This window comes from Furipterus horrens, unplaced genomic scaffold (genome assembly GCF_987537825.1).
Source record: "Furipterus horrens unplaced genomic scaffold, mFurHor1.1.pri manual_scaffold_4, whole genome shotgun sequence".
NCBI classification, from domain to species: domain Eukaryota; kingdom Metazoa; phylum Chordata; class Mammalia; order Chiroptera; family Furipteridae; genus Furipterus; species Furipterus horrens.
In genome coordinates, this window is record NW_028327174.1 from 33,901,049 (window position 1) to 33,926,664 (window position 25,616).

The 25,616-nt window shown below is 34.8% G+C and overlaps 1 protein-coding gene across 3 annotated transcripts in view; it reads right to left on the reverse strand.

Annotated features, from left to right (window-relative positions):
• Nucleotides 1–25,616, reverse strand: part of SOX5 (SRY-box transcription factor 5) — a 941,468-nt gene that overhangs the window by 111,651 nt on the left and 804,201 nt on the right. For all 3 annotated transcript variants that reach the window (XM_090275485.1, XM_090275487.1, XM_090275488.1), the window contains one exon: nt 15,881–16,001. In XM_090275485.1, the coding sequence (XP_090131611.1) occupies nt 15,881–16,001 (121 nt within the window). The remainder of the gene's footprint in view (nt 1–15,880; nt 16,002–25,616) is intronic.

Consider the following 25,616-nt stretch of genomic DNA (forward strand, 5'->3'; position numbering starts at 1 on the left):
TGGTTTTGTTTGTTTTTTGGTTTAGTTTTGTTTTGCTTTCTCAACAAACACTAGATTAACTTCTCTAGGTGCCAGGAAGTATAAAAATTAAACCTATTCATGTACCTGCACAAAATCCCTGCCCTAGACTAATTTTGAATTAAGTGAGGGGGCTAAACATGAAATCAATCCAATGATACAAGGAGCAAAGCAGAAGAGTGTAGAAGGTATTCTAGACACCTCAAAAAAAGAACTGAACTTGTAAAAGAGTGTTGATGAAGGTAATTTGCTAAAGTGTCTATTAAAAATGGCTACTTCAACAATAACTTATCTTCCAGGACCATTTTACTATCTACTTTCCATGCCTTCTCACTGCTGGAGGATCACACAGTCAGCCTCACACAGTAAGCCTCCACTATCTAGTGAAACTGGAATGGCTCATTTTTAATCTTCTCAAATTGGTGCTTAAAACACCCTGCTCTTACCACTCTAGCTTTCAGGTGCGGGGAGCTCTGTAAAAGTCTGAGATAAAAGAAAGTTTAGAAGGACACCATGGATGGAACTTTTGAAGGAAGTTGTTTCTTTCATCTCATAGGCCAACAGATAGATGAATTAGTGGGTTCTTTCTGCTTGGAAGGAGCCCTCTGTTATTGATAGGAAATGGTAATCTGTGCAGCTAAAAGCACGTATCTTCTAGTGCATTGTGTTTCATTTGGAAGGCAATGTTAAGTCACTGAAGGACTTTAAGCAGGAAAGTGACCTGGTCTTATTTCTGTTTTAGATAGATCAATTTTGTGACAAGGGCTAGAATCGATTGGAAGAGGGAGAGATTGGAGACGTGTTAAAAACTATTTCAGTAAATCTAGTGGGAAATGATAATGGCCTAAACTTATCATAAGGGAAAGAGAGGAGGTAACAGATTTGGGAGACAGACTTGATCACTTTGATGGGGGAAAATAAATTCAGGGGGAGCAAAAGGGGGAAAAACATAGTTTAGGCTTATTGTTTATACAAAGATATATTATACTGTTCAACTTCATTTTGAAGTACTTATTATGCTCCCACTGATTTTTAATGTGAGCAACTAATATTTGTTTTTAGCATTTTGTTAAAACATTTTATATATGTACATATCAATATACATATATACATCCATATAGATATGTAGATATTTATATATGTGTGTATATAAAAATCTCATCTGATCTTCACAACTAAGTCATCGTCGTCGGCAGCCGTCCGTCTCGAGAGACGATGGTGTAGCTTCTTAAGAGTCTATCTGCACCGCCGAGAATGGCTGTGCAGTCTGACTCGGGAGTGACACGGTATCTGTCTCCTCCCGTGTTGAATCGACATCTTGCGATGACGCTGGAGTGTCCTCTCCAGTGAAGCTGAAGCTACAGAGCCCGGGCAGGGTGATATGGAGGGTCTGCTGTTGCCCATGCAGCAGACCCCCCCCCCCTCTCTTCGCAGCCGAAGGGTCCAAGGGAAAGACGGAGTCAATACAGCTTGGCTTCAGGTGCGCCGCAGGAGTTGCCGGTGTTGACTACAACGTCAAACCGCCTTAGGGACTCCGGCTCCGGATTTTCTGTCGGGGTTTACTCCCTTAGCCTTTCCCCTGAAGAGGTATGCCGCAAGGCAGCGGAAGTTTTTTGGAGTCAGAGTTTTCCTTCTCTGATGTGCCCTGACTGGAAGATCGAACCAGCGACACTTAGCTCGCAGGCCGACGCTCAATCGACTGAGCTAAACCAGCCAGGGTTACACAACTAAGTAAGGAAAATATTATTCTCATTCTACAAATTAAAAATAAAAATATTTCCAGGATCTCACATTAAGTAATATAGTCATTACTGATTTAGTAAGAAATCATTATAGGCTATTTTTAGAACATTATGCAAAAAATACACAATTTTCAAAATAGATACATTCAAAATAGATCTAGATCTAGATATAGTCATTTGATGTTAATTCACTAAATACATATCAAACACTATGTGGAGGACACAAAGGAATAAAAACTGCAGTCCTTGCCTTCGTGATACTTCCAATTATACAAATAAAACATACAAATTTGGAAAGTGAGATGAATAAAGCCATGTGATTAGAATCAAATGAATAACAAAGGCAGTAATAACCAAAGAAGGAAAAAATGTTATTTAGGCTGAAATCACTGGAGAAAGAATCAGAGAAGAAGCTGGTCTTAAATAAAATTTTAAAAAAAGAAAGAACTGGAAAATATGAGAGAAGCCCTAGAGCTGCAATGACTTGCACACCTACATACTAAATAAATATTTACTGAATGAATGAATGGGTGACCCTAAAAGTAAGGAGCAGAAAGACGAGTGAGAGAAGTGTCTTAATGAATGAGTCTGGAATTATACCTTTTTCGTATAGTAGTGAGAAGTATTTAGAAGGTTGATTGGAGTCTATTGAGGACTTCAAATATCAGTGTAAAAGTTTATACTTATCATGTCTTTAAACATATGCACAGTTACCACCAATCCTAAAAAACAACCAAATATCTAGATTCTATAACCCCTCTAAACAGTATTAGTGTTGAATAAGCAACGATTTATTTACATTAGTTTTTCTCATATAAATTGGAAGTTAGTTTTCCAACACTTATAGTCTCAATCCTGCAACTTTTTCTGGAAGTGCTTTATACATTTACGAATGATCTCAATATTGCAAATTTTAATGAACATGGTTGTGCAGCAGCTGATATTGCTAATGACTCCCTACTTTAACTATTTGAGTTTTCTTATAATACGCTTTTCTGATTCTCCTCTTACCTTGCTCATGGTGAATTTATTATTTCTGCAATAGGCTGTTCTACTTTCCTTCACTCATTCTTTAAATATTGGTGGTCTTTGGGATTTAATCTTTTCTGTTTCTCTTTTCTCTTTCTCTTCACTTTATCTGACTGACCTTATCCAATCTTGTGGTCCAACTACCATATATAAACTAATATATTCCAAATCAGTGTCTCCAAACTAGACTTTTCCCACTGTTTTGGAGACAATCACTCCCTGCTTCCCCAGCTTTTCCATAGGAAGCTTATTCTTGATCACCCAGGCTATAAATATGATCAAATCCTTGATTTCTCCCTCCCTTTGACATGACATGGCCAGTCGCTCACAAGCTTTTTCTTCTATAGCTCTTAGGCTTTTATTTCTCACTACTAGAAGAGCTTCCCAATCCATCTCCCGGGCTCCAGTCCTGTGCTAAAGAAATTAATTGTCTATTCAGCTTTCAGTAGCACTCACTACAAGCACACAATAAATATTCATTGCTCGTAATTAAAATTTAATAAATTGTATTGATCATGGTATACTATGTGTTAAGGACTGAAAATTGCTAAACTGAACCAGGGAAGTAAGTTTTGACATGGCTGGATGGATGGATGAATAAATGCCAGTATGATCTCAATCCTGGCTTTTAGATTTTCAATGGTTTTTCAGTACCTCCCACATCTAATGTCTATAAATATTTCCAAGTTGTCTCTTCTTATGTCCTTAAAGCACTTACTTGTCATATCTTGCCTTATAATATATTCTCAACACCAAACTCTTTATAGGTCCATGTACTACCTGATTTAGCCTTTGCTTTCTGGACTTCATCCAAGCAGGATTTTTTAAAATTGTCTGCAATGTCTTTTTTGTACTCCTCTACCCCCCAAAATTCTTCAGTTGCTTACTTGTCTTTCATCCTTTCAGATTTGAGTTAAGGATCCCCATTCCAATAAACCATCCATGACACCTTCCACCACTCTTAGATTTAGATTCATTGCCTTTCTGCTGAGTAGTGTTAAATTTCATGCATGCATCTATCATATTGCATCTATTTACACCGTCATTCTTCCCAACTAAACCATGAGCATCCTAAAGGCAGAGATTATATCTTATTCAGCTTTAAATCCTCAGTTCCAAGCGTAGGAATTGTTAAAATGCACAATTCTGTTAAATACATAATACAGGCTGTTAAAACGTTTGTTGAGTAAATAAATGAATGAATAATTTATTTAACTCAAAAATTAATAAATATCAAACACAGGAGACAACTCAACCTATGTCAAAAGTTCAAATTTTAGTAGAAAAAACAAATAAGTATAATATTAAAGGAACAAATTAGTTTTTCTTATGGGATTTATTTTGAACAATAATGGAGTTTTAGGTCAGCTACCAATGACAAAAAGGTAGAATAAAAAATGAAAGGGGAAAGAAAGGCCTAGAGTTTTTGGGATATGAGGAAATAGGAACATGGAGGAGGTAAAGTATTTTCTGTGAAATGTTCTCATACATTGAATGATTCCTTTAAAATCCTTTGTTATTTATCTCTGTTGTAAGATTTTATTTTAAAAACAATTCATATCCTGTTGGATATTAAAAATAAATATTATGAATTTCCTAAATCTTAAAATGATCTGTGTTCATGAACAAAAATCCACTATCAGAATAGCATTAAAGCACTTGAGTATGGCCAAGGTGTCTACTGGACTAAAAGATCTTTTATGTATAAACAAATGATAAAAACAAAACCTTTCATCATTGTGATTGTTTCATATCACTTTAGACTTTCTGAAATCCAAGAAAATTGAAATTAGCTTTCTTATAGCAATAAGCTCAGCTATATTTTTTTCTTCATTTTAGGTAGCTGAATAATAATTCTCCTAAATCATCTGTGGAATCCAAGCTAAGAAATTCAGAATGACTGATATGCTCTACACAAGTAAAGTTGAAGGGGTTTCTAAGTGCAGAAGATCTATAACACCTTTACAGATTTGTTAGAATAATATACTATGACTTTATTATTTAAAATTTTTATTATGAATGCCTATATTTTGTGGTGAGCTCATAAAATAAGTAATCAGTATGAATATTTCATATGAATTATACTTGAGAAGGTGAAATTAATAAATCATCTCTTGTTTGACTATACAGTTATCTTAAAATGATATTTTTAGGTAACTTAGTTCTTAGCTGATTTGCCACAGGCTCACTTTTATCAGTAAAATATTTTTAAAAATAAAAGTATATATATATATTTTTAATGTAGCATAGCAAATAAAAACTTTATCTTACTTAATAGTTACATAGTTCTCATTCTCCAAATGGGAAGACTTTTCTGAATATAAAAGATAACAGCACTCTTTCCTCACCATTTTTTCCCATAAATTGAGTGAATTCTAATACCGATGAAAATTCCTGGATTAATTATCTAGAAATTTGAATATTTCTGAAAAGGTGACAATGAATCAAAACGTCTTCTTTCCTTATGTATTCCAGCATTATTACTAAGGCATCATTTAAGCTATTGCATAATAACTCATTTTAAGCAGCTCAAAGAGAAATATTAATTAAGGAACTAATTCTATATCCAGATCTATATTAGAACACTATGCCTAATTTTGCTCCTGTGTCTTCTGAGGATATAAGTGATGCAGAGAAAAGCAAAAAAAAAAAAAAAAAAAAGATTCAGGTCTTAGAAAGTAGTGATTTGGAAGAGGGTCATTTATATGAGCCATTTAACGCCAAATCAAGAGCTATTTCGCTTTTATTTTCCACTTTTAGTATTAAGTTTTAACAAGCATTTCATTATTCGACACCTTTTTGACATTTTATAACCTTTCCCCTTTCCTATCTGGGCTTTCTGATACACTTCCTTCCCCCTGGAGTGTAGCCATTGTCTGCGATCTGCAGTTTGAGATCAGGAAGCTTCCGAAACCAAGTAAAAATAAGCCTATGGGATATACATTTGGAGCTTTCTAGGGGAATGGTGAATTTTAAACCTCTGGAAATTAACAAGTGTTATGAAATTTCCCTTCCCCCTAAAAAGTGAAAAACAATCCAAATGTCTTGAATGGTCAGAAATATAGTGACCTAGAATAATCTCCTGAAATCCATTTCATTATGTCACATTCACAATTTTCAAAATGAGTTTATACATTTAATAAGTAATAGTTATACATTATACCTATACAATACTTTAACATCTTTAGAAATGCAGACGCTCATTCCATCTAATTTTTATAATCTCCTATGAGGTGAGTTGAGCAGACATTACTAATGTCTGTAGCTACCTTAAAGATTAAAAAGCTAAGGCACAAAGAAAACATTGACTTGCCCAAGAACATAAAATAATATGAGATGGCGTGTGACTACCAACGTCTTCTAATACCTTGTTTAATCTTTTTTTTCTGGAAGAATTTATTAAATCCAGACAATAGTTTCAATTATATCTCACTGGTGCTTATTCATAGCTTAAATCAGAGGAGTCAGTTTTGAAAGTTTTAAAGCCTGCAATAACCAACTCAGCATTAGAATTTTGAGACAACCTCTCTAGGTGAAAAATGTTCAAAACAGAACAAATGAATAAAATTAAAATTCCATATACTGGGAATGGAGCTGGTTACATGAAAAATTCATTTGGGGCAAATATGTGCACATACAAACTCTTTATTGTAACATTGTTTAAAACTCTCCGTATTGGAGACAAACCTAAGTTTACATTAGTGGAAAACAAAAATAAAATATGGAACATCCAGCTTAATAAAATATGATGCAGTATGATTTAGGTCTGAAAGTATAAAAAATGAAAGATGGCCATAATATATTCTTTATTAAGTAGACTATACTCTTTTTAACCTCATATACATTATATATTATCTAGTACATATCAACCTATATAATATATAGGTATCATAGGAGACATATTATAATATACAGATATGCTAACATCCTACCTATTGTATATCTATATCTTAATATAAAAAGATGTATATATATTTATATATAAATACATACATATTTATATCTATATCTATTTATGGAAAATATGTATCAAATTGACAACAGTAATTACCTCTGGGGGGCATTATAGGAGTATATAAACAAAGGCAGATACTTTAGTTTCTGTTTTCTACACTTCTGCATTATTTGAGGTTTGTGCAGTCTGCAAATGCTATCCTTAATCTATTAGAAAACATGTGAAGGGTTATGAACCGACTACACAAATAAGTTTAAGAAAAGTTCAAATGTATTCTTTGAAACCAGAGACAAAAAAAATTATTAGAGAAACAGTACTGCTTAATTAAGATCTATGGTTCCCCCTGCTTCTGCACGTTCCACTGACTGGAATATGGATGAGGTCGCTGGAGAAAATGTCTGAGACAGTGAAATGGGAGCTGTAATTTGTACAAGCCAGTGAATAAAAAGAGGACAATTCGGGGACCTGATGTCATGGAGCTACCAAATGAGCAATGAACACTTGCACTATCATGTGAGTAAAAATATTCTTTTCCCATGTTATCCTGGTATTATTTTGCCCTTTTACAGTAAGTAAATTTAACAGTTATCTGATTCCACATGATATTCCAAGAGCATGGTTTACTCAGTCCTTGTGGACAAATATATGTCTATTGTAGAGTTAGAAGCAAAATGTTATCTTAGCTTGTTTTATTAAATATTGGTTTGAACCAAAGAGCCATTTTTTTTCTGTAAAATAAAAAGGCATATTTTCCATTTTCACCAATAACTTTATTGATTTGGATATTTTGAGTGTGTTGGCTACCATGTGGTAAAACTGGTTGTTCTCAATTAATGTCTCAATCTGATCACTATCAACCTCAACTGGTCTACCCAAAAGTGGAACATCATCCAGGGAGAAATCTCTAGCACGAAATTTCGCAAACCACTTTTGACATGTTCAACTAGTCCTAGAACCTTCTCCATACACTGCACAAATCTTTTCTTTTTGTGTGTGTGTGTTTCAGTTGTGTTTTTACCTTTCTTGAAATAATAAAGCATAATATGCCAAAAATGTTGCTCATTTTCTTGCATCTTCAATATTAAAATGGCTACACAAAAATTCACCAATTTTGATAAGTTTTTTAAATGCACAGTGATATGACAGCTGTCACAAAACAATCTAACAAAATTGTTTTGAATGAAGTTCAAGACAACTAAGCACTACTAGAGCCATCTTAGAAAAACAAACAAACAAACTTTTTGGCCAACCCAATATTTTTCTGCTTTCCTACTTTTCCTATCAACCTTATAACTGAAGTTTGTCTTCTAATGGAGCCTTCTGCCGTGAAAGAGCACATTTACTGGAGAACAGAGTTGTCCAGTTATCATTAACAGTTACACTTATTCACATAAAATCATATATTGCTCTTCTGGGCTTGCATTGTAGTTTGACAACTTAGCATAAGTCTACTACTGAGATGTTTTCTCATGTTTTCTGAGGGTTAGGTGGGACTGGGACAAACTCATAGGGTAATACCACATTTCGTGGCCTCTTGACTGAGTACTCTTTTCATTTGACCTTATTACATTGTCAAAAATGAGAATTATGCCAAAAATAAAATACTGAGCTAAAGGGGCTAATATTTAAATTGAATGATATTATGTTCTTAATTGTTAAAAATCAAATAATGTGGATTAAAATATTAATATAGTTATAATCTAATAAGATTTGAAGGATTCATCAAAGAAAGGGCTTTTCCTTTAGTTTGCTTGTGTGTGTGCTTGTGGTGGCAGTGTGTGGTGGTAGGGGAGGACTAGATCAAACAATGATTACTAACATAACTCAGTTATCACCTCATAGGGTTATATGCTTAAAATTAATTATGTATCTGTTTTATAAGCAATATTGCACAATGTAAGCTATTATTTTTATATCATGTTATGATACTTCATCACCATAAAGAAATGTGTATCTGTCTCCTTTTTCTCAATGATGAAACTTGTAAAATTATTATAAACTATTTTAGTGAAAAACATTTTATTGACTTATGAGAGTTGGAGGGTGGTTGTTACCACATAATTCTGAAATATTATATAGAATATATAACATTCTTTTTTTCTTTTTAATCATTTCATAATCTTAAGCCATCAATCTAACTTCCTTCAGGTGGGAATTTAAATGATTGGCTGTTCAGGTACCAAAGCAATTCTTCAAAAACATAAATATTTATACAGAGAACAGACTGATGGTTGTCAGAGGGATGGAGAATTTGGGGACTGGTTAAAAAAGGGGGAGGGATTGGTAGTTACAAAATAGTCATAGGATGTAAAGTACAGCATGAGAATACAGTCAATAATATTCTAATAACAATCTATAGTACCATGTGGGTACCATAAAAATATCAGGGGGAAACACTATGCTATATACCTGAAACTAATACAAAATAATACTGAATGTAAACTGTAATTGAAAAAAAGTAAAGAAATAAAAAATAGGAAAAAGGAAAATAAAAATATGAATTATTTACAACAAAGTCACATTCGCCCCAGTTTTTGGTTTATAAGATATTTGGGAGCAGGGAAGGGAAAAAGGGAAGAGTGGGTCACAGTAATTCTCACACACACAAACACAACAGCCTGAGGTCTGATTACCACCTCTTCTCTCTGCTTATATAGTATGTGATCCTGACAACATGCTTCCTATTTTGTCAGTTTGATAAAACCGTACCACGTCAATGGTTTTTAGCTGGTAATCTGGTGATTGTTTCATCACTGGCTGTGGATGACCTGTATGTGCGCTGACACAGTTAAATCAGAAATTAGCATGCAGTCTCCTAAAATGCCAGACACAAGGACCTTTTGCACATGAGAGATATAATGGAAACCACATGATACCCCATTAAACAATAAAACATGTGACATTAACTAAAAACAGGAACACATCAGCAAATATGCCTGAGGAAGTTTATGGTATTTAACTCCTAAACATTAATTTTATTGTGGTGTATGAGGAACTAATTAACTGAGAGTTTCCTCTTTTATTAGAAACGGAAATACTGTTCAGAAAACTGATGAAGAGTAAATAAAACATATTTTAAGTTTATTAAGCTTGGCTCATCAACTTCTATTTATTTAAACTAATCTCATAAGGCAATTTAATATTTCAATCAGTAACTATATGGGTATTTTATTTAGCGCATTCCTGAAAAATTAATCAATGCATTAAAATGCAGAATGAGTATCTGAATACATTTCTAGTTTCATTCTGCCATATAACAATGACTAAATACATTCTTAAATCACATGATCTTTTCCAACTGGAACTCTGATAGACAAGTGGAAAATGACAATAGAAAAAAGTTTAAAACTCAGTGATTATAATGAAAATAGTTAAGGTTAAGTTTATATCTATATGAGATAAATGTTTCCATCAGCACTGTAATACTTTTCTCTAAACAGTTATGTTTTCCTACTCAGAGGAAACTTTGTTCAGTTGTGGCCAGAATGAAATTGATCCTAGATAGAATATAAAATGCAGTTAATTGCTGGGTGGGGTTTTAGAATAGAATCTTCTTTTTTCTGAAACAGGATCTATGTTTTCCGGGCATTATACTCTGTATTTATCAGTATAAATAACTTAATAAGAGAAACAATGGTGGGCACTATTTCATATTTAATCCTATTTAATCTCTAATGATTCAGTAAAGTGGGACTTACTAATCCATTATGTAGGTGAGGGACATGAAGCTCTGTAACGTGTACAAGGACAATCAAAGCAGCAGAAAGAGGTCAAACTTGATTTTAAGTCCATGATATCTCATTCCAAGTACCTGTTTATTTGTAGTGCTCTATCTGAGATTAGGTTAATTAAATCAAACAAACAAAACACTGGATTATATAAAATAATATAGACCAAGGAATCAATTATTTATCAATATAATATTCTATATAGCCCTGTAAATGCCAGGTAAACTTCGTTATAATACATATTCTCTTCTGTAGTTGAAATATGATAGGTGAACAACTTCTCAGTAAAGAAAGTCATAATAATTTACTAGACTAGGCCAAAAGTTCCTAAACTTTCTTGGATTCAGGCACCACCTGTGTGGTTCAATAATTTTTCATGCCACCCCTAGGACAAAAGAAACATCCAACTACTCCATTTTATGAAGTAGGAAGGTTCAAATAACTAAGGTAGTTTACGTAGTGTCTCTGTATTTTCCTTGCAGTTTTAAAATATGTTGCATGCACCTGTGACTTAGCTATAGCACCCTGGAACTTTAGCACACAGTTTGGAAACTAACACCAGGCACAGGCCCATCAGCGGGGAAAGGCTCTGTATCTGTAGCTATGTAACTGACACATTCAATTGGTCAGTTTGGGTTAAACTAGCAAGCCGACTCTTTGACACTACTTTAGACTATATATATAGAAAATGGCTTATTTTATTAGATTTTGCCTTTCTTTAGATTTTTTTTATAATCACATAAAACATCTTCATGTCAAAAACTTCTGAAGTATTTATTAGAATGATATGACTAGAAATTATACTCCTGAACAGAAAGGAGATGGTCAGAGGACTATAGTTATTAGTGGGAACAGAAGCACCTATTTCTCTCATTTCTGCTTATAAAATGTGTGCTCTGATGGAATAAGCACTTAACCTAAGAGTAGGATGGAGGAAGCTGTGTGTTGGGGAAAGAGAACTCGAAGCTGATATTAGAGAAATTAGTACTGGTCAAACTTAGAACTTTCAACCACCTTATCTAAAAGTCTTTCTCAAGTCTAAAATGTTAGGCTAAAACCAACATTCAAAAAGATTTTGAATTTTGGTAGACATTTTTCTATGATAAGTAAATACAAGAGAGATGTCTTCCTAACAACAAAAATTGTTCAGCAAGTATCAAAGGTATTTATATTTTACTTCAAAAATAGCTACCCAATAAAAGCTTTGCAGTTCACAGGTTGAAGTCTTTGGTTAAGAGGTTAGGATTCTACTCAGACTTCCCAGCAGAGGCACATGGACTATGTCTTTAGACTCTTCCACCACCCAAAATGTACTTCATTTATACACTCATTTACTCCACCACCCAAAATGTACTCCACTTATACACCCATTTACTTTATAATTCAGAATTGGAACCTTGGTTATTTAATTTTTCAAATTTATCTCAGGGCTATGTTGAGTGTTTTCTAATGAAAATGAGCTAGTACCCATAAATATAATTTAAAACCATGACTTTTATACTGACATTGTTTAATGATGTGCAGCTCTATTCTGTAGGCCTCCATTGCACACCATATTTCCAATTCTACCATTATGCATTTTAAACAAAAAATATCTTTATGTCCTTCAAAAATCTTCTTTTTTGAGAAAGAGATATTAGATAAATGTATGATGATTAGGTCTCCTGTCTTGTAATTTATTTTATTTTTTCACTCTTGAGAACATTTTAGCTTTTTTTTTGTGTGTGTGTGAGGTCCCAGAGATTTTTATTTTCTTTATATTATCAAGACACATAGTCTAAACAGGAAAACTTATCAATACTTTCTATGAATGAGTCAATGAAAAACATTTGAGTTATTGATAACAACGAATGGTATATCTTTCATATTTACATGAAACTCAAATCAAGAATGATGAGTCAGTCTCTTTCATTGACAACTATTAGTATTACTCTAAACAACTGACAACCAGAGAAGTCACATATGGTTGGCAATTAGAGAGAATAAAAATTAAGGCACTGAAGAGAGGAGATGTTAGGATTTGTCTCTCCCTCCACTTCTATTCCTTTCCTACAATGTGATTAGGTAGGAAGTAGTTTGGATGATTTATCATTTCCACCAGGCTCCTTGATCAAACTGACTCGAAGTACCAGGCTGTCAACAAAAGGTGGCACTTTCTTTTGCTACCTGCCCCTTAATTTTACAATGTGGCATGATGCTGGCTTCAAGAATGCCAGCAACTGTAGAGACTTTATTCTATTTTATTTCCAATGTTATAAAAGAAATGGCATTGTTTTATAACTTTAAGCACTGCAGGAACAAATATCAAATGGTTAATACACTAACAATTTTAAAAAGGAAAAATTTCTGCATGTCATATTACATTCACACTGAACAAATTTAGTATGCCAACTCTGTCAACTGGAAGTGAGGCTGAGGTGTTCTTGACCTTTTCCAAACCTACAGTTATGCTATTGTTCACACTCGATGTGGTTTTCCCTTCAGCACAATATTTGCTAATGGGACTTATTTCTATAGTGGCTTAAAAAAGTTCTTTTTGGAAAACAGAACTAGTCTATATGTATATATTGCAGGTGCAGTCTGAGGCAACTGATGATTTTTAAAAGTGTCCTTTTCTTTTTTTCATTTTTGTAACCAAGGTTACCAAAACCACTTTGAAAACATATGTTCAATGTGAATCGTAATTCCTTAGGTAAAAGGAAATGAAACAAAGCGCAAAAATCTTTTATGATTAAAATATCAAAATTTAGTGTAGCAATATAATTTAAAATTTCATTTTTAGAATTTAAACTATTATTAGAATATAAATGTTTAAAATATATAACTCTTAATTATTAAACATGTTGGTATTATTGATCTACGAAGATAGAATGATGTTGCAAATAATATTAAGTGAATAAATTAAGGAGCCAGCATGAGAACACCATCTTAAAACATAGGAAACTGAAGTCAGAAAAAAGATGTGCAAACATACTAGAGGACACGCAAAGGGTCAAGTACCACAAAAGTGTGAATTTTTATAGTCCTGAGTTCAGTTCGCCTTTTATCTGGACTTCATAGTTGCAATTATGCATCTCAAATGATTTTGTATATTTGAAAAATTATACCCCATTTCTTCAATATATAGAGAAAGGTTTAAAGACTATTAATGGTAAATATAAAAATTCAAAATATTTAACAGAAAACTGAGATCTGATTTCTATTAATGTTGAATAGAGTTTTGCAAATGTAATAAATATTGAAGCATAATAAAATGCTAATTTATTAATATACGACTGAACAAAAATATACTGGTTTTTACAAAATGATATTCTACATAAATATCTAAAATGACATTATTTCACTAATTGTTTTCAGTTGTCTACTTTTATCAAGGAAAATATTTCAATAAACTTGTTTTCCTTGTAATCTTTCTAGCCTTGGTAATGATGTTTTAGAAGATATTTAGATGATCAGCTTAGACCCTTTTTGGAATTTGTTACTATTATTATCTAATATATAATTTGTTGGCATTTTCACTATTTAAATTTTAGAAATGAAGTATTAGATTGTTTTCAAAACTAAATGGCCCTGACTGGTGTAGTTCAGTTGGCTGGGAACTCTCCCACAAAGCAAAAGGTCGGTGGTTTGATTCCCAGTCAGGGCACATGCCTGGTTTGTGTGTTAGGTCCTCAGATGGGCGCTTACGAGAAACACATGATTGCTGTTTCTCTCACATATTGGTATTTCTGATGTTTCTCAATTTCTCTTTCTCCCTCCTTCCCCCTCTCTCTAAAAATACAGTATTCCCTTACTTATCGCGGGTATTACGCTCTAGACCCTCCCCCAAAGTAGGAACCTTACATTTATTTTACACTCTTAAACCTATGCAACTTTAACAACATACGTATACAGTACCACAAAATGCTGCAATATAGTGAAAAATCCATGATAAATAATTAAATATAATATTTTAAAAGATCCTGCAATACAGTGAGGCCGTGATGAGTGAACCACGATATAGAGAGGGACTACTGTAAACAAAATCCTAAAAAAAAAAACCCAGAAACTAACAATATGCAATTTCAGTTTCGCTAAAAAGAAAAAAAGTCGTAAAATGATAGGCATCCAAAGTTAATAAGCAATATTAACAGTTATGTTGGTAACTTACTACTTAGTACAAAATACTCTTGTAATCTTTGTAATGAGTACTTGTTTGCTATTCATATATTCACTTAACAAATAGTTGAATGTTGTACTAAAAGTCTAGCTACAACAATAAATAAGAGGTAATCAGCACCTGCCCTCATAGAGCATTCAATTATGGCGAAAGAGAAAAATCAGAGTGAGCAAAAGTAGGTTTACAGTTGTATGCAAAACAGTTTATTCTTGTATTAAATATTATTATTATTTTATTATTGTATTATTAATACAATACAATTGTAAACCTACTTTGTCCAATTCCTTTATTCAGGATCCAAAGGAACAAGAAGAAAGAGATCTAACTAGGTAGGGCAAGCTCTCCCTGGTCTGAGTTGGAAGAGGTTCAGAATATCAAGGAGAGTGAACACTGACAATTCCAGCCCAGAGCTGAGAAAGAGGTTTGGTCTAAGAACTGAATGAAGACTAGGGCACCTGGGCTGCTTCCATATAAACAACTATGGTACATTTACACAATGGAATATGGCTCTGCTGTAAAAAAGAAGAAAATTTCCCCCTTTGCAACAGCATGGATGGACCCGGAGAACATTATGCTAAGTGAAATAAGCCAGTCAGAGAAAGACAAATGCCATATGATTTCACTCATCTGTGGAATCTAATGAACAAACTGAACTAACAAGCAAAACAGCGACTCATAGATGGAGAGCTGATGACAGTTAGTGGGAGGGTTAAGGGGTGGAGGGATTGAGCAAAAAGGAAAAAAGACTCATAGAGATCGACAAGAGTATGGTGATTGTTGGGGGTAGGGAGGTATAAGGAAATTAACTGGTAATGGAAAAAAAAAGACTAAGGAAAAAGTAGGGTGCAAACATAGGGCTGAGATCGATAATGTAAGGCCAACTAATTCACATTAGGAAATTGGGTTTATCTTAAAGGACAATGGAAAGTTATTGAAAAGCATAGCTTTATCTTATCTATGCAGAAATAAATTTAGCCTGAATATTATATTCATATTTTAAGAATACACTGGAAATAGAAGTTATGAAACTGAGTTCTAAAAAGTAAATTTTGGCTTCAGAAGCATAGAAGTAATCTAAGCTCTTTTAAATACCAACATAAATCCTTTTCAATACCTTCTGTGTGTTTCCTCTTTAAAATAAAAATGCTATATGGGTGATCTCATTTCTTGGTGTGGCAGAAATGTTAAATTGCCTAATTTAACGCCATATCCTCCACCCACTCCCAAATGAAAAGTCAGTGGTACTTACTACATCCAGCCTTATAGCTGAAGCCTGGAGGAAGGAGGAATCCTTGCTGGGCAGCTGCAGCCAGTGTCCGTTGATCAGGAGGGAATACGGGAATCATTAATGGCGGTAGTTGACCTTGAACCTGCTGAACATGATAAAGTGGATCAAAGAGAAGAAGTTTTGGTGCTCCATGCTTCCCACCCTCCTTACTTTATGATAAAAGAAAATCATGTATCCAGTTCAATATATTGGCATACAAACTTGTTAGAAGTCATGCTTTGGGATTAATTTAGGAGAATCAAAATATACTATAGTTGAAAAGTGTTATCAAGTTCACTTTTTAACCTGATGAATAATTTCCCTACATGATATCGTTGAGAGTGATAAAGCATCACTACTTCACACAATAAGTCTTCTCATTGCATTAATATAATAGTTAAAAATTATCCCTTACATTGAACTAAAATCTCCTCATGTAAATCCCACATGTTAGTAATGATTCTACTGTCTAAAACAAACAAACAAGCTAAACTAGTATCATTTTTTATGTGAACAGGTCTTCATTGCTTGAAGATGATTCTTTTTTTGTTTTTTTTTTAATTAATTAATTTATTTTTTTAAATGTGTTTTATTGATTACAGTGTTACATTTCTTCCAATTTCCCTTCCCTCTGCTCCCCTCCACCCGGTGGCCCCCCTCCCTCCCCTTGTCCCCCCCTTTTAGTCCATGTCCATTGGTTGTGCATATACTTCTTCTCAACCTCTCTCTGTCTATTCCGTTCCCTCCTATGATGTTTCTTAATTCCTATACCATCTCCCTCCCTCTCCCCCTTCCCCTTCCCTTCTGACCTCCCCTAATATGCTCCCCATACCTATAGTTTTTTTTCCACTCTCATTGCCTATTTAGTTTGCCTTTGTTTCAATTCCCTAGCTTCTGTTGTTGTTTCTTGTGATGCAGTTTTCATTTTAGTGATCATAGTTTTGATCCTCCTTTTTCTAAACCAGTCCCTTTAACATCTCATATAACAGTGGTTTGGATCTAATGAACTCTTTCAGTTTTACTTTGTCCTGGAAACACTTTCTCTGCCCTTCTATTCTGAATGACAGCTTCACTGGATAAAGTATTCGTGGTTGTAGGTTTTGGATTTTCATTACTTTGAATATTTCTTGCCAGTCCCTTCTTGCCTGCAGGGTCTCCCTTGAGAAGTCAGCTGATAGTCTAATTGGGACCCCTTCGTACATGATTCTTTTCTTCTCTTGCTGCTTTTAAGATTCTCTCTTTATCTTTAACTGTTGACATTTTGATGATAATGTGTCTTGGAGTGGTTCTCCCTGGGTCCAGTTGTTTTGGAACTCTCTGTGCTTCCTGGACCTGTAAGTCTATTTCCTTCCGCAAGTTTGGGAAGTTCTGCTTTATTATATTTTCACTTAATTTTTCAATTTCTAGTTCTTCTTCTTCGCCCTCTGGCAATCCGATAATCCGTATATTTGATCTCTTATAGCTGTCCCAGAGGTTTCTGATCCTCTCATCACTTTCCTTGCTTCCCGTTTTTTCTCTCTGCACTGGTTGACTGTTTGTTCCTTCTCTATGTTCTGGTTTGTTGATTTGAACTCTGGATTTTATTTCCTCACTATCTGTCTCGTATGTGGTTTTGTTCCTTTCAGTATGAGTGTTTTTCAATTCTTTCTCATCTTTTTCCAGATCTTTTGTTAATTCTGTAAGCCACCTGATAACAATGGCCCTGAACTGAGCCTCTGACATGTTTCTTATTTGTTCATCTGTCAGGTTCTTCATCTGTTGCCTGGTGAGCTGCGTCACCGGGATTTCTATAGTTGTCTGCCTCATTTTGACAGATGCGTTTTGCTTTCTTGGGCCGGCTACAGGGGGCAGCGCCTGTGTACTCGTCACAACCCAGCATCCGGCGCAGATCTGCAACCTTTTTCGCAGCGCTGTGGCACTTTGTCGTCACAACCCAGCGACCGGCGGTGGTCCAGCAACCTTTCTCGCTGCACTGTGGCCCTTTGTCGTCACTGCCCAGCAACCAGTGGCGATCTGCAACCTATTTCGCAGCGCTGTGGCGCTTTGTGTGGGGGCGGGGGTCCAAGATGGATTCCCGCAGTTATTCCGCTAGGAGACTGGGATCCGTCCTCCTGCCCTCTGGGCCTCACTGTTCGGGGTGATGTGGTGGCTGCTTTTCCCAGCGTTGGGGTCACAAGCTGCCGGGGTTAGACTGCAGCTGAGACTGCTCTACCTGCCGCTGTCCCTGGTGCGACCACAAACAGCACCGCCCCCTTTTGCTCTTCTTACCTGCCCAAAGGGCGCCGCTGGTTTATAACTTCATATGTTGGGCTTCCGTGTAGTTTTATTTTCTGGAATTTCTAGTTATCTTTTGTTTTGAAGTAGTTGTATTCCTCTCTAGTTGTAGAGGGAGACCGAGCGTGTCCGTCTAAGCTTCCATCTTGGCCGGAAGTTGAAGATGATTCTTATTGTGACACATAACATTGAAATTTTATAATTCTTGAATATAATAGCTGGAAGAAAGCTTATCAGGTAATACTTGCCCACTTTTTATAGAACTGGTCATTGAATGGGATAGTCAAAACTAGGTCTAGAATCCAGTCCCTTAAATCCTGCTCTGTACTCTACTTTTGTCTTCATCTATCATTCTTCAAGCTTTACATCACTCCTCAAATGACATAGCTTCTGCCCTGGTTGCCAGCCTATACCTTAATTAGCTGGTATAACTCTCAAAATACCGGGTTACATCAGCAAATGAATAAATAATACAGCACAATGTAATAACTCTCTTCTTTGAACTGAACGATAATTTCCAGAACTATAACCTAATGCTGTCATTCCTGCAGCTACATCACATTTAGCGACTAATGCAGAGAATGTCATTAACTAAATACCTAGGATAATTTTTCCAAATATTTAAGCAAGACCACCCTGGCAAACATTCGTTAGTGATTGTCACTGAATATGTGAATGAGAACTTAGGATCATGCTGAAAATTATCTATCAACACTCTATTTTCATTTACTATTCCTTCCACACATTAATTCAGTTACTTGGAAAATATCTGATAAACTCCTACTATGTACAAGAAAATGAAGTAGGCAGTAGGAGTATAATAGTGAACAAAAAAACCAAGATCTTATACCAATGGAGCTTACATTACAGTGGAAAGAATAGTAAAAAGTAAGACAGATATATAAAAAATTTACAAATCCATTAATTGGCTAATCCTAACAGCAACTCTGAGATATCTCTCAGACTTGTTTTCCTTTCTCCCCTGGCACTGCACCTTCCTAGGCTACTTAAGATTCTTATAGTTCTCATCATTTCTCACTCTAAAAGTCCACCTTCAGTTTCTCCTTCATCTTTCATGGTAAACCTCTGAACTATTTCTGAGATTTTGATTGGTGAGTGTCCTTTTAGGGGTGGGAAGTGAAAGAGAGAGAGAGAGAAAGCAAGGAAGGGAGGGAGGAAATGGGGAAGAGAATGAGCGAGTGAGAGAGAGAGGACAAGAGAAATGAGCACTATGAGAATGAGGAATCTGTTTTCAGCAATGACTCTAAATTCGGAAGCATTTCTTTTAGCCAATAGTATTTGAAACCTTTCACTGTCACACCTTCTTAGTAAAACTAAAATGGAACGGCAACAACCAGGGGAAAAAATGTCTTAAGATTAGAGCTGAAGGTTATACCACTTCAGCCAGCATTTTTTAATATTTTGGAGAAAAGATAAAAATTATGTAGAAATCAATGAAAATCCAGTGGTTAAAGACTCAAAAAATTAGAGATTATACATTGAGCAAAGTATGCAGGAATAAGTGGCCTCAAACAAGAGGTAAACATTGGAAGGCAAAACAGTATAAGGGCTAGTTCAGTGTAAGCAGAGGACGCTGGCCAAGATAGCATGCAGAGAGACAAACAAGCAACCAGACACACTGGGTAAGGGTTATCACCAGCTACTGTATATCCTTTATATTTCAGTCTTAGTAATTTATATTTTATACAGCACTTCTCTTCCTTTCTAAGACAACATTGGTTCTAAGATGTGTCATAAATTTAATAAGAAAATTTCAGAGGGTAGGAGAAACAAAATGGAACACATACATTGATTGTAAGAGCCATTTAAATTTCACACACCTTAGGATTTGAGAAAAATAACTATTAGAATTACAGAATCAGCAAGTTTTTGCTTTAGTGTAGTAGCTCTCAAACTTGAATGTCTATAAGACTCACTGGGCAAGGTCTGAAAGAACTCTCAATGCTCAGACTGCTTCCTAGACCGATTACATCTGAATTAGGGGTGAGACCCAGCCATCAGCATTTTTTAAAGTTTCCCTGATGATTCCAGTTGTGCATCCAGGCTTGAGAAGTGCTATCTCAAAGAATACTTCCAGTCACTGTCAGTGCATCTTTTTGTCTTCTTCATTTTTGCCTTGAGTTACAAAGCACCTTCATATATATCAGCAGTTGAAAGGGGGCTCTGCCTGACTTCTACAGGTTCTGGTGCCCACAGGATAAAATCAAATATTAAGCTATACTCCTCATAGAATTCCTTTGGAATGAATCTTGTATCTGTATTTAACATTTCCTTCTTGGGGAAAAGAAAAACCTTCTGATGGTTTGCCTTTACCTAGAAATAATGACCAAAGCCCTCAGCCTGCAAGCTTCTTTACAGTTTGTCACCAGTCTATTTCCAGACACTTCTGCTGTCCTCCTTCAGATACTCTGTACTCCTGCCACATGGACCAGGAAGGGTTTGTGCATAGTCGGTGTTTTTTCCATGCTTGAATGCATTCAAAGGTATTTTCTGTTTTGAGAAATTTCTCTTTTCCTTTTCTTCTTGGAAAAATTCTACTTATTTCTCAAAAGCTTTTGAGACCCATATAATGTCTTTGCCTATGAAGCACTTCTTTCTTATGGTGAAGATTTTTAGGCAGAAAGAACTGTTGCTTCTTTTACTCATAAAGCTAATGTAATTCTTACTGTATTGAATAATAGTTACTTGTAAAAGTTGAGTGTTCCTGTGACCTATGAGCTCAGTAAGGAAAGAGGTTGTAATGTATTTATTATTGCACCTTCAGAGCTCAGAACACTAGGTGAAACTGTTATATGTATTGATACTTCACAAATAAAGAATTAATTATTAGTTCCATTTTTCTATTTATATTCATGTGTACCAACTCCAAATGTCCAAAAAAGGCATGTGAACAAAAAAGTTATTTAATGACCACAAAGAAATTCAATTTCACCAAGAAGAATAAAGTACCAATTGTTTTGTGTTCCTATTCTTAAGCTCTAGCAAAATGGTCTTATACATTATGATATATCCGTGACTCTTGGAATTATGCATATATGTAGAAATAAAAAGACTCCAGAAATATTAGAAATTTATTACATATTTTTTTAATGAACAGATATACCTGCTTATTATGTTCTAGTAACATGATATTTTACTTATTATCACTTTGTGATATGCTTTAATAAAAGTTAGTACTCTATTCTTATTATTTTGTTTTCAAATACATCCTGGCTTTTTTGACATTTATTTTTCCACATTACTTTCAGGATATAAAATTTCTATTTGAATTAATTAACCTGATGGTTTGATGGCTAACGGCATGTTATATCTTTCAATTTATTTAAATCTTCTTTTGCTTTATATAATTCTTACAGCTTTTTAGGTGATTTTATTTTTAAGATTAAAAAAATATTTTTATTGCTGCTTTGGCTAGTGTGGCTTAGTGGATTGAGTGCCAGCCTATGAACCAAGGGGTTACCAATTCAATTCCCAGTCAGGGCACATGCCTGGGTTGCGGGCCAAGTCCTTGGATGGGGGCATGTGAGAGGCAACCACACAATGATATTTCTCTCCCTCTCTTTCTCCCTCCATTCCCCTCTCTCTAAAAATAAATAAATAAAATCTTAAAAAATATTTTTATTGCTATTATAAAGGAAATGCTTTCCTTTTATATTGTTTAACTGGCTGTTGTATGACAATTTTTATCGCTTAATTCATTTATATTCTAATAATTTATAATATTTTTCAGTTAAAAATTTTAGTATTTGAAAGAATAAATTGCAATGAATTCCAAGGTTTATAAAATTGGGGTAATCTCAACTTCTGTCTGATTGTAATTATTGAAATTAATTTTGATTTAGTATTATAACTTGTTTTAATGTATAAGTTTTCCAAGATCTACGTATATAGAATAACAGAGTTTTAAGGCTGAGAAAGATCCTAGAGGTTACCAGGTACAACACAATCATTGTGAAAATAAGGAAATAAGACTTAGTTTGGCCGTATAAGTTGTTTACGATTTCACATTTAGGTAACCGCAAAGTTAACACTGAATCTACATCTTCTAACTCTGACTTTAGTGCTCCTTCACACAGTGGAAAGTGTATGGGGGAGAGGAGTGAAGCAGAAGGACCTCCAAGGGACAGAGAGGAACAAAAACAGAAAATGAGCCTAATTTTATAGTCCCAATTATGGATTTTCTTTAGAATATCATAGAACAGTTTATAGAGTATTGTACTAATATTGAGAATAAAGTAAAAAGTGAAATTAATACGACCCAAAATGCATGGTTAGTCCACAAATGCAACTAGAACAGCATTTCAAAATACAGTTGATCCTCATTATACAGTTGATTTTGTGTTTGCAAATTTGACTTATTAAAATGTACTTGTAGCCCAACTTGTGCCAGTGCTTTTGCAGTCACTCTCAGATTTGTGCAAAGTAGAAAGAAATCTTGTTGGTGATTTCACTGTTTAAAATGCATTTAGAATGAATAATAAAAAGAAGGTCTCTTTAATCAGAAACACATAAAATAGGGTTATGTATTGATCAGTTGATGAAAATGGTGTGACTAAAGGCTCTCAGGAACCTAACTCTGTATATTGTCCTCGGGCAATTGTTCAATATTCATGAACTCAGTGTTCACAGCAACTTTATAGAACATAAATAGTGCAAATAATGAGGACCAACTATATTATTACTATATCTTAATTAATGTTCAGGTCACTGCTGCTGAAATTTAGGCATTCTTTGGAAGAAAAGGGCACATTACATCAACACAGTATAATATTTTCTGGATAAATTCTACCACTAATTTAGTTATAAGGGTTAGCTATTTCTTCTTACATATTTGCCAGTGTTGAATATTTCCAAATCCTATTCACTATTAACTTCATTTATTTCCTTTCACTTAATGAATAAAATTCTCTTTAAGCTCCTAATTAAATTTTAAAATGTGTGACATTTATAATTAAGTTTTTGTAAAACACTTTTGTCACAAAATTTTAGTTTTTTTATTAGGGGGCATGTTATTCACAAGTTAAAAACAACCCAATGACATTTAAGAGGCTACCTCCTATATTTTTTTAACTTTAAGATGAAATTTTATGTTTTAACACTTTTTATAATTCTACCACATAGATACTGCATGTAGACTTGCCCTCTAAAATTTTAAGAATCCAACACAAATCAAACACATTATCAGACTATAAAAGAAAAAAGTAAATGCTTATCAATTATCATAGTCAAATATTTATATTTTACGTAAATATTCTATTGCAACACTTTACTGGTTCCCTGAAAGTAATATATCAAATAGACCTTTAAGATTATTAATTTACCTTCCAATTGCATTGGGTCTGTTTATTACTTTATTTATGTAATCAACATCTTTACTAAGCAGAACATACACTTTTTTGATAACTAGGAATACAAAGATGAATTCACATAGAATGTCTGTTCTTGAGGAGCTGATTCTGGTGAGGCAAATGGATGGTCACACTGTCATTTATTCTACAAAATAGACTTGTACAACACATTATGGAAGCACAGACAATAGACTCCTAACATGACCAGAAGTCAAGGCAGGCCTCATGGAGATACCATACAGTGGGTAGTTAAGTAGAAGTTAGCCTGGCAAAGAAACAGGAGCATGTGAAAAAGATTCTAAGAGGGGGAGGCATGAGCAAAGGAAGAGGGACAAGAAAAATCATCATGTGAAGTGAACACCAACAACAGTCGAGCATAACAAGAAAATGTAAGAGGGCAGCGGCGGTGAGAAAGTTTGCCTGAATCAGTGTGTGTATTGGGGTGAAAAATTTGAGATTCCCCCTTTAGGCTCTAGGGTACCACTGAGGGATTTAAATGAGCTTAGGTAGAATACTCTGATGAGTATATTAAGAAGAGATTTGAGAGGCCAAGCATAGAGAGCAGGTAGGTTAATACAGTTAACTATACAATAGATTATGAGGGCTTGATCAGTAATAGAAGGGTTATAAATCAGGAGAAAAAACCAAAAATTATTTAGGGAGAATATGTGAAACACTGAGGATGGGTGAGGGTATATAAGAAATCTCTGTGGGAGAAGGGATGGGCGGGGTGGGGGGAAGCAATGAGGGAAAAAGTGGGACAACTGTAATAGAAAAATAATTTAAAAAAAGAAATCTCTGTACATATGTATAAATTTATACAGGGGTGAAAAAAGTAAGTTTATAGTTGTAATACAAAGAAATGATAATATAATTAATAAGTCGTCGTCGGCAGCCGTCCGTCTCAAGAGACGATGGTGTAGCTTCTTAAGAGTCTATCTGCACTGCCGAGAATGGTTGTGCAGTCCGACTCAGGAGTGACATGGTATCTGTCTCCTCCCGTGTTGAATCGACATCATGCGATGACGCTGAAGCTACAGAGCCTGGGCAGGGTAATATGGAGGGTCTGCTGTTGCCCATGCAGCAGACCCCCCCTCTCTTCGCAGCTGAAGGGTCCAAGGGAAAGACGGAGTCGATACAGCTTGGGTTCAGGTGCACCGCAGGAGTTGCCGGTGTTGACTACAACATCAAACCGCCTTAGGGACTCCGGCTCCGGATTTTCTGTCGGGGTTTACTCCCTTAGCCTTTCCCCTGAAGAGGTATGCCGCAAGGCAGCGGAGGTTTTTTGGAGTCAGAGTTTTCCTTCTCTGATGTGCCCTGACTGGAAGATCGAACCAGCGACACTTAGCTCGCAGGCCGACGCTCAATCCACTGAGCTAAACCAGCCAGGGCCCATAATTAATAAGTAATAATATAAAAATAAACTGTTTCAAGTACTCATAACTATAAACCTACTTTTGCCCACCCTTGAATATATATAAATACACATATGTTGAAAATTCAGAGGTGAAGAAAAGGACAGACTCAAAGATAAAGCTCAGGCGTCTACTTTATATAACTATTTATACAAGTGTAAAAGAAAAAAAGCATAGAGGAACAGTGATAATTTTCATGGAAAGATAATGACTGCGATTTTGGATGTGATGTGTTTGAGGTGCCTAAATAATATTCCAGACTGGATACTACAGTCTGAAATTACAGAAGAGACTTTTAGAGGCTATGGTATGAGGAGCCATTCACTGATGACAGTGAACTAGTCAATCTAGAAAGGGTCTGAATGATAAAGAGAAGAAACGGCTCAAAAGCATCTGGGATACACAATAATTCAATGAAGTGCAGAGGAAAAGTTATGAGCAGGGACATAAGGTAAGAATAAAGGAAATCATCATTGTATTGTCACAAAAACCAACAGAATTTCAAGACTGAGGTAGCGACTAATAGTGGAAAATCAGAAAGAATACTGTAGATACAAAAAAATATCTTCTAGAATTGTTCATTAGAAGATAGTGATGACTCTCACAACTTCAAGTCCATTAGAACAGAGGGTAGAAACCATATTACAAAAGACTGAATGA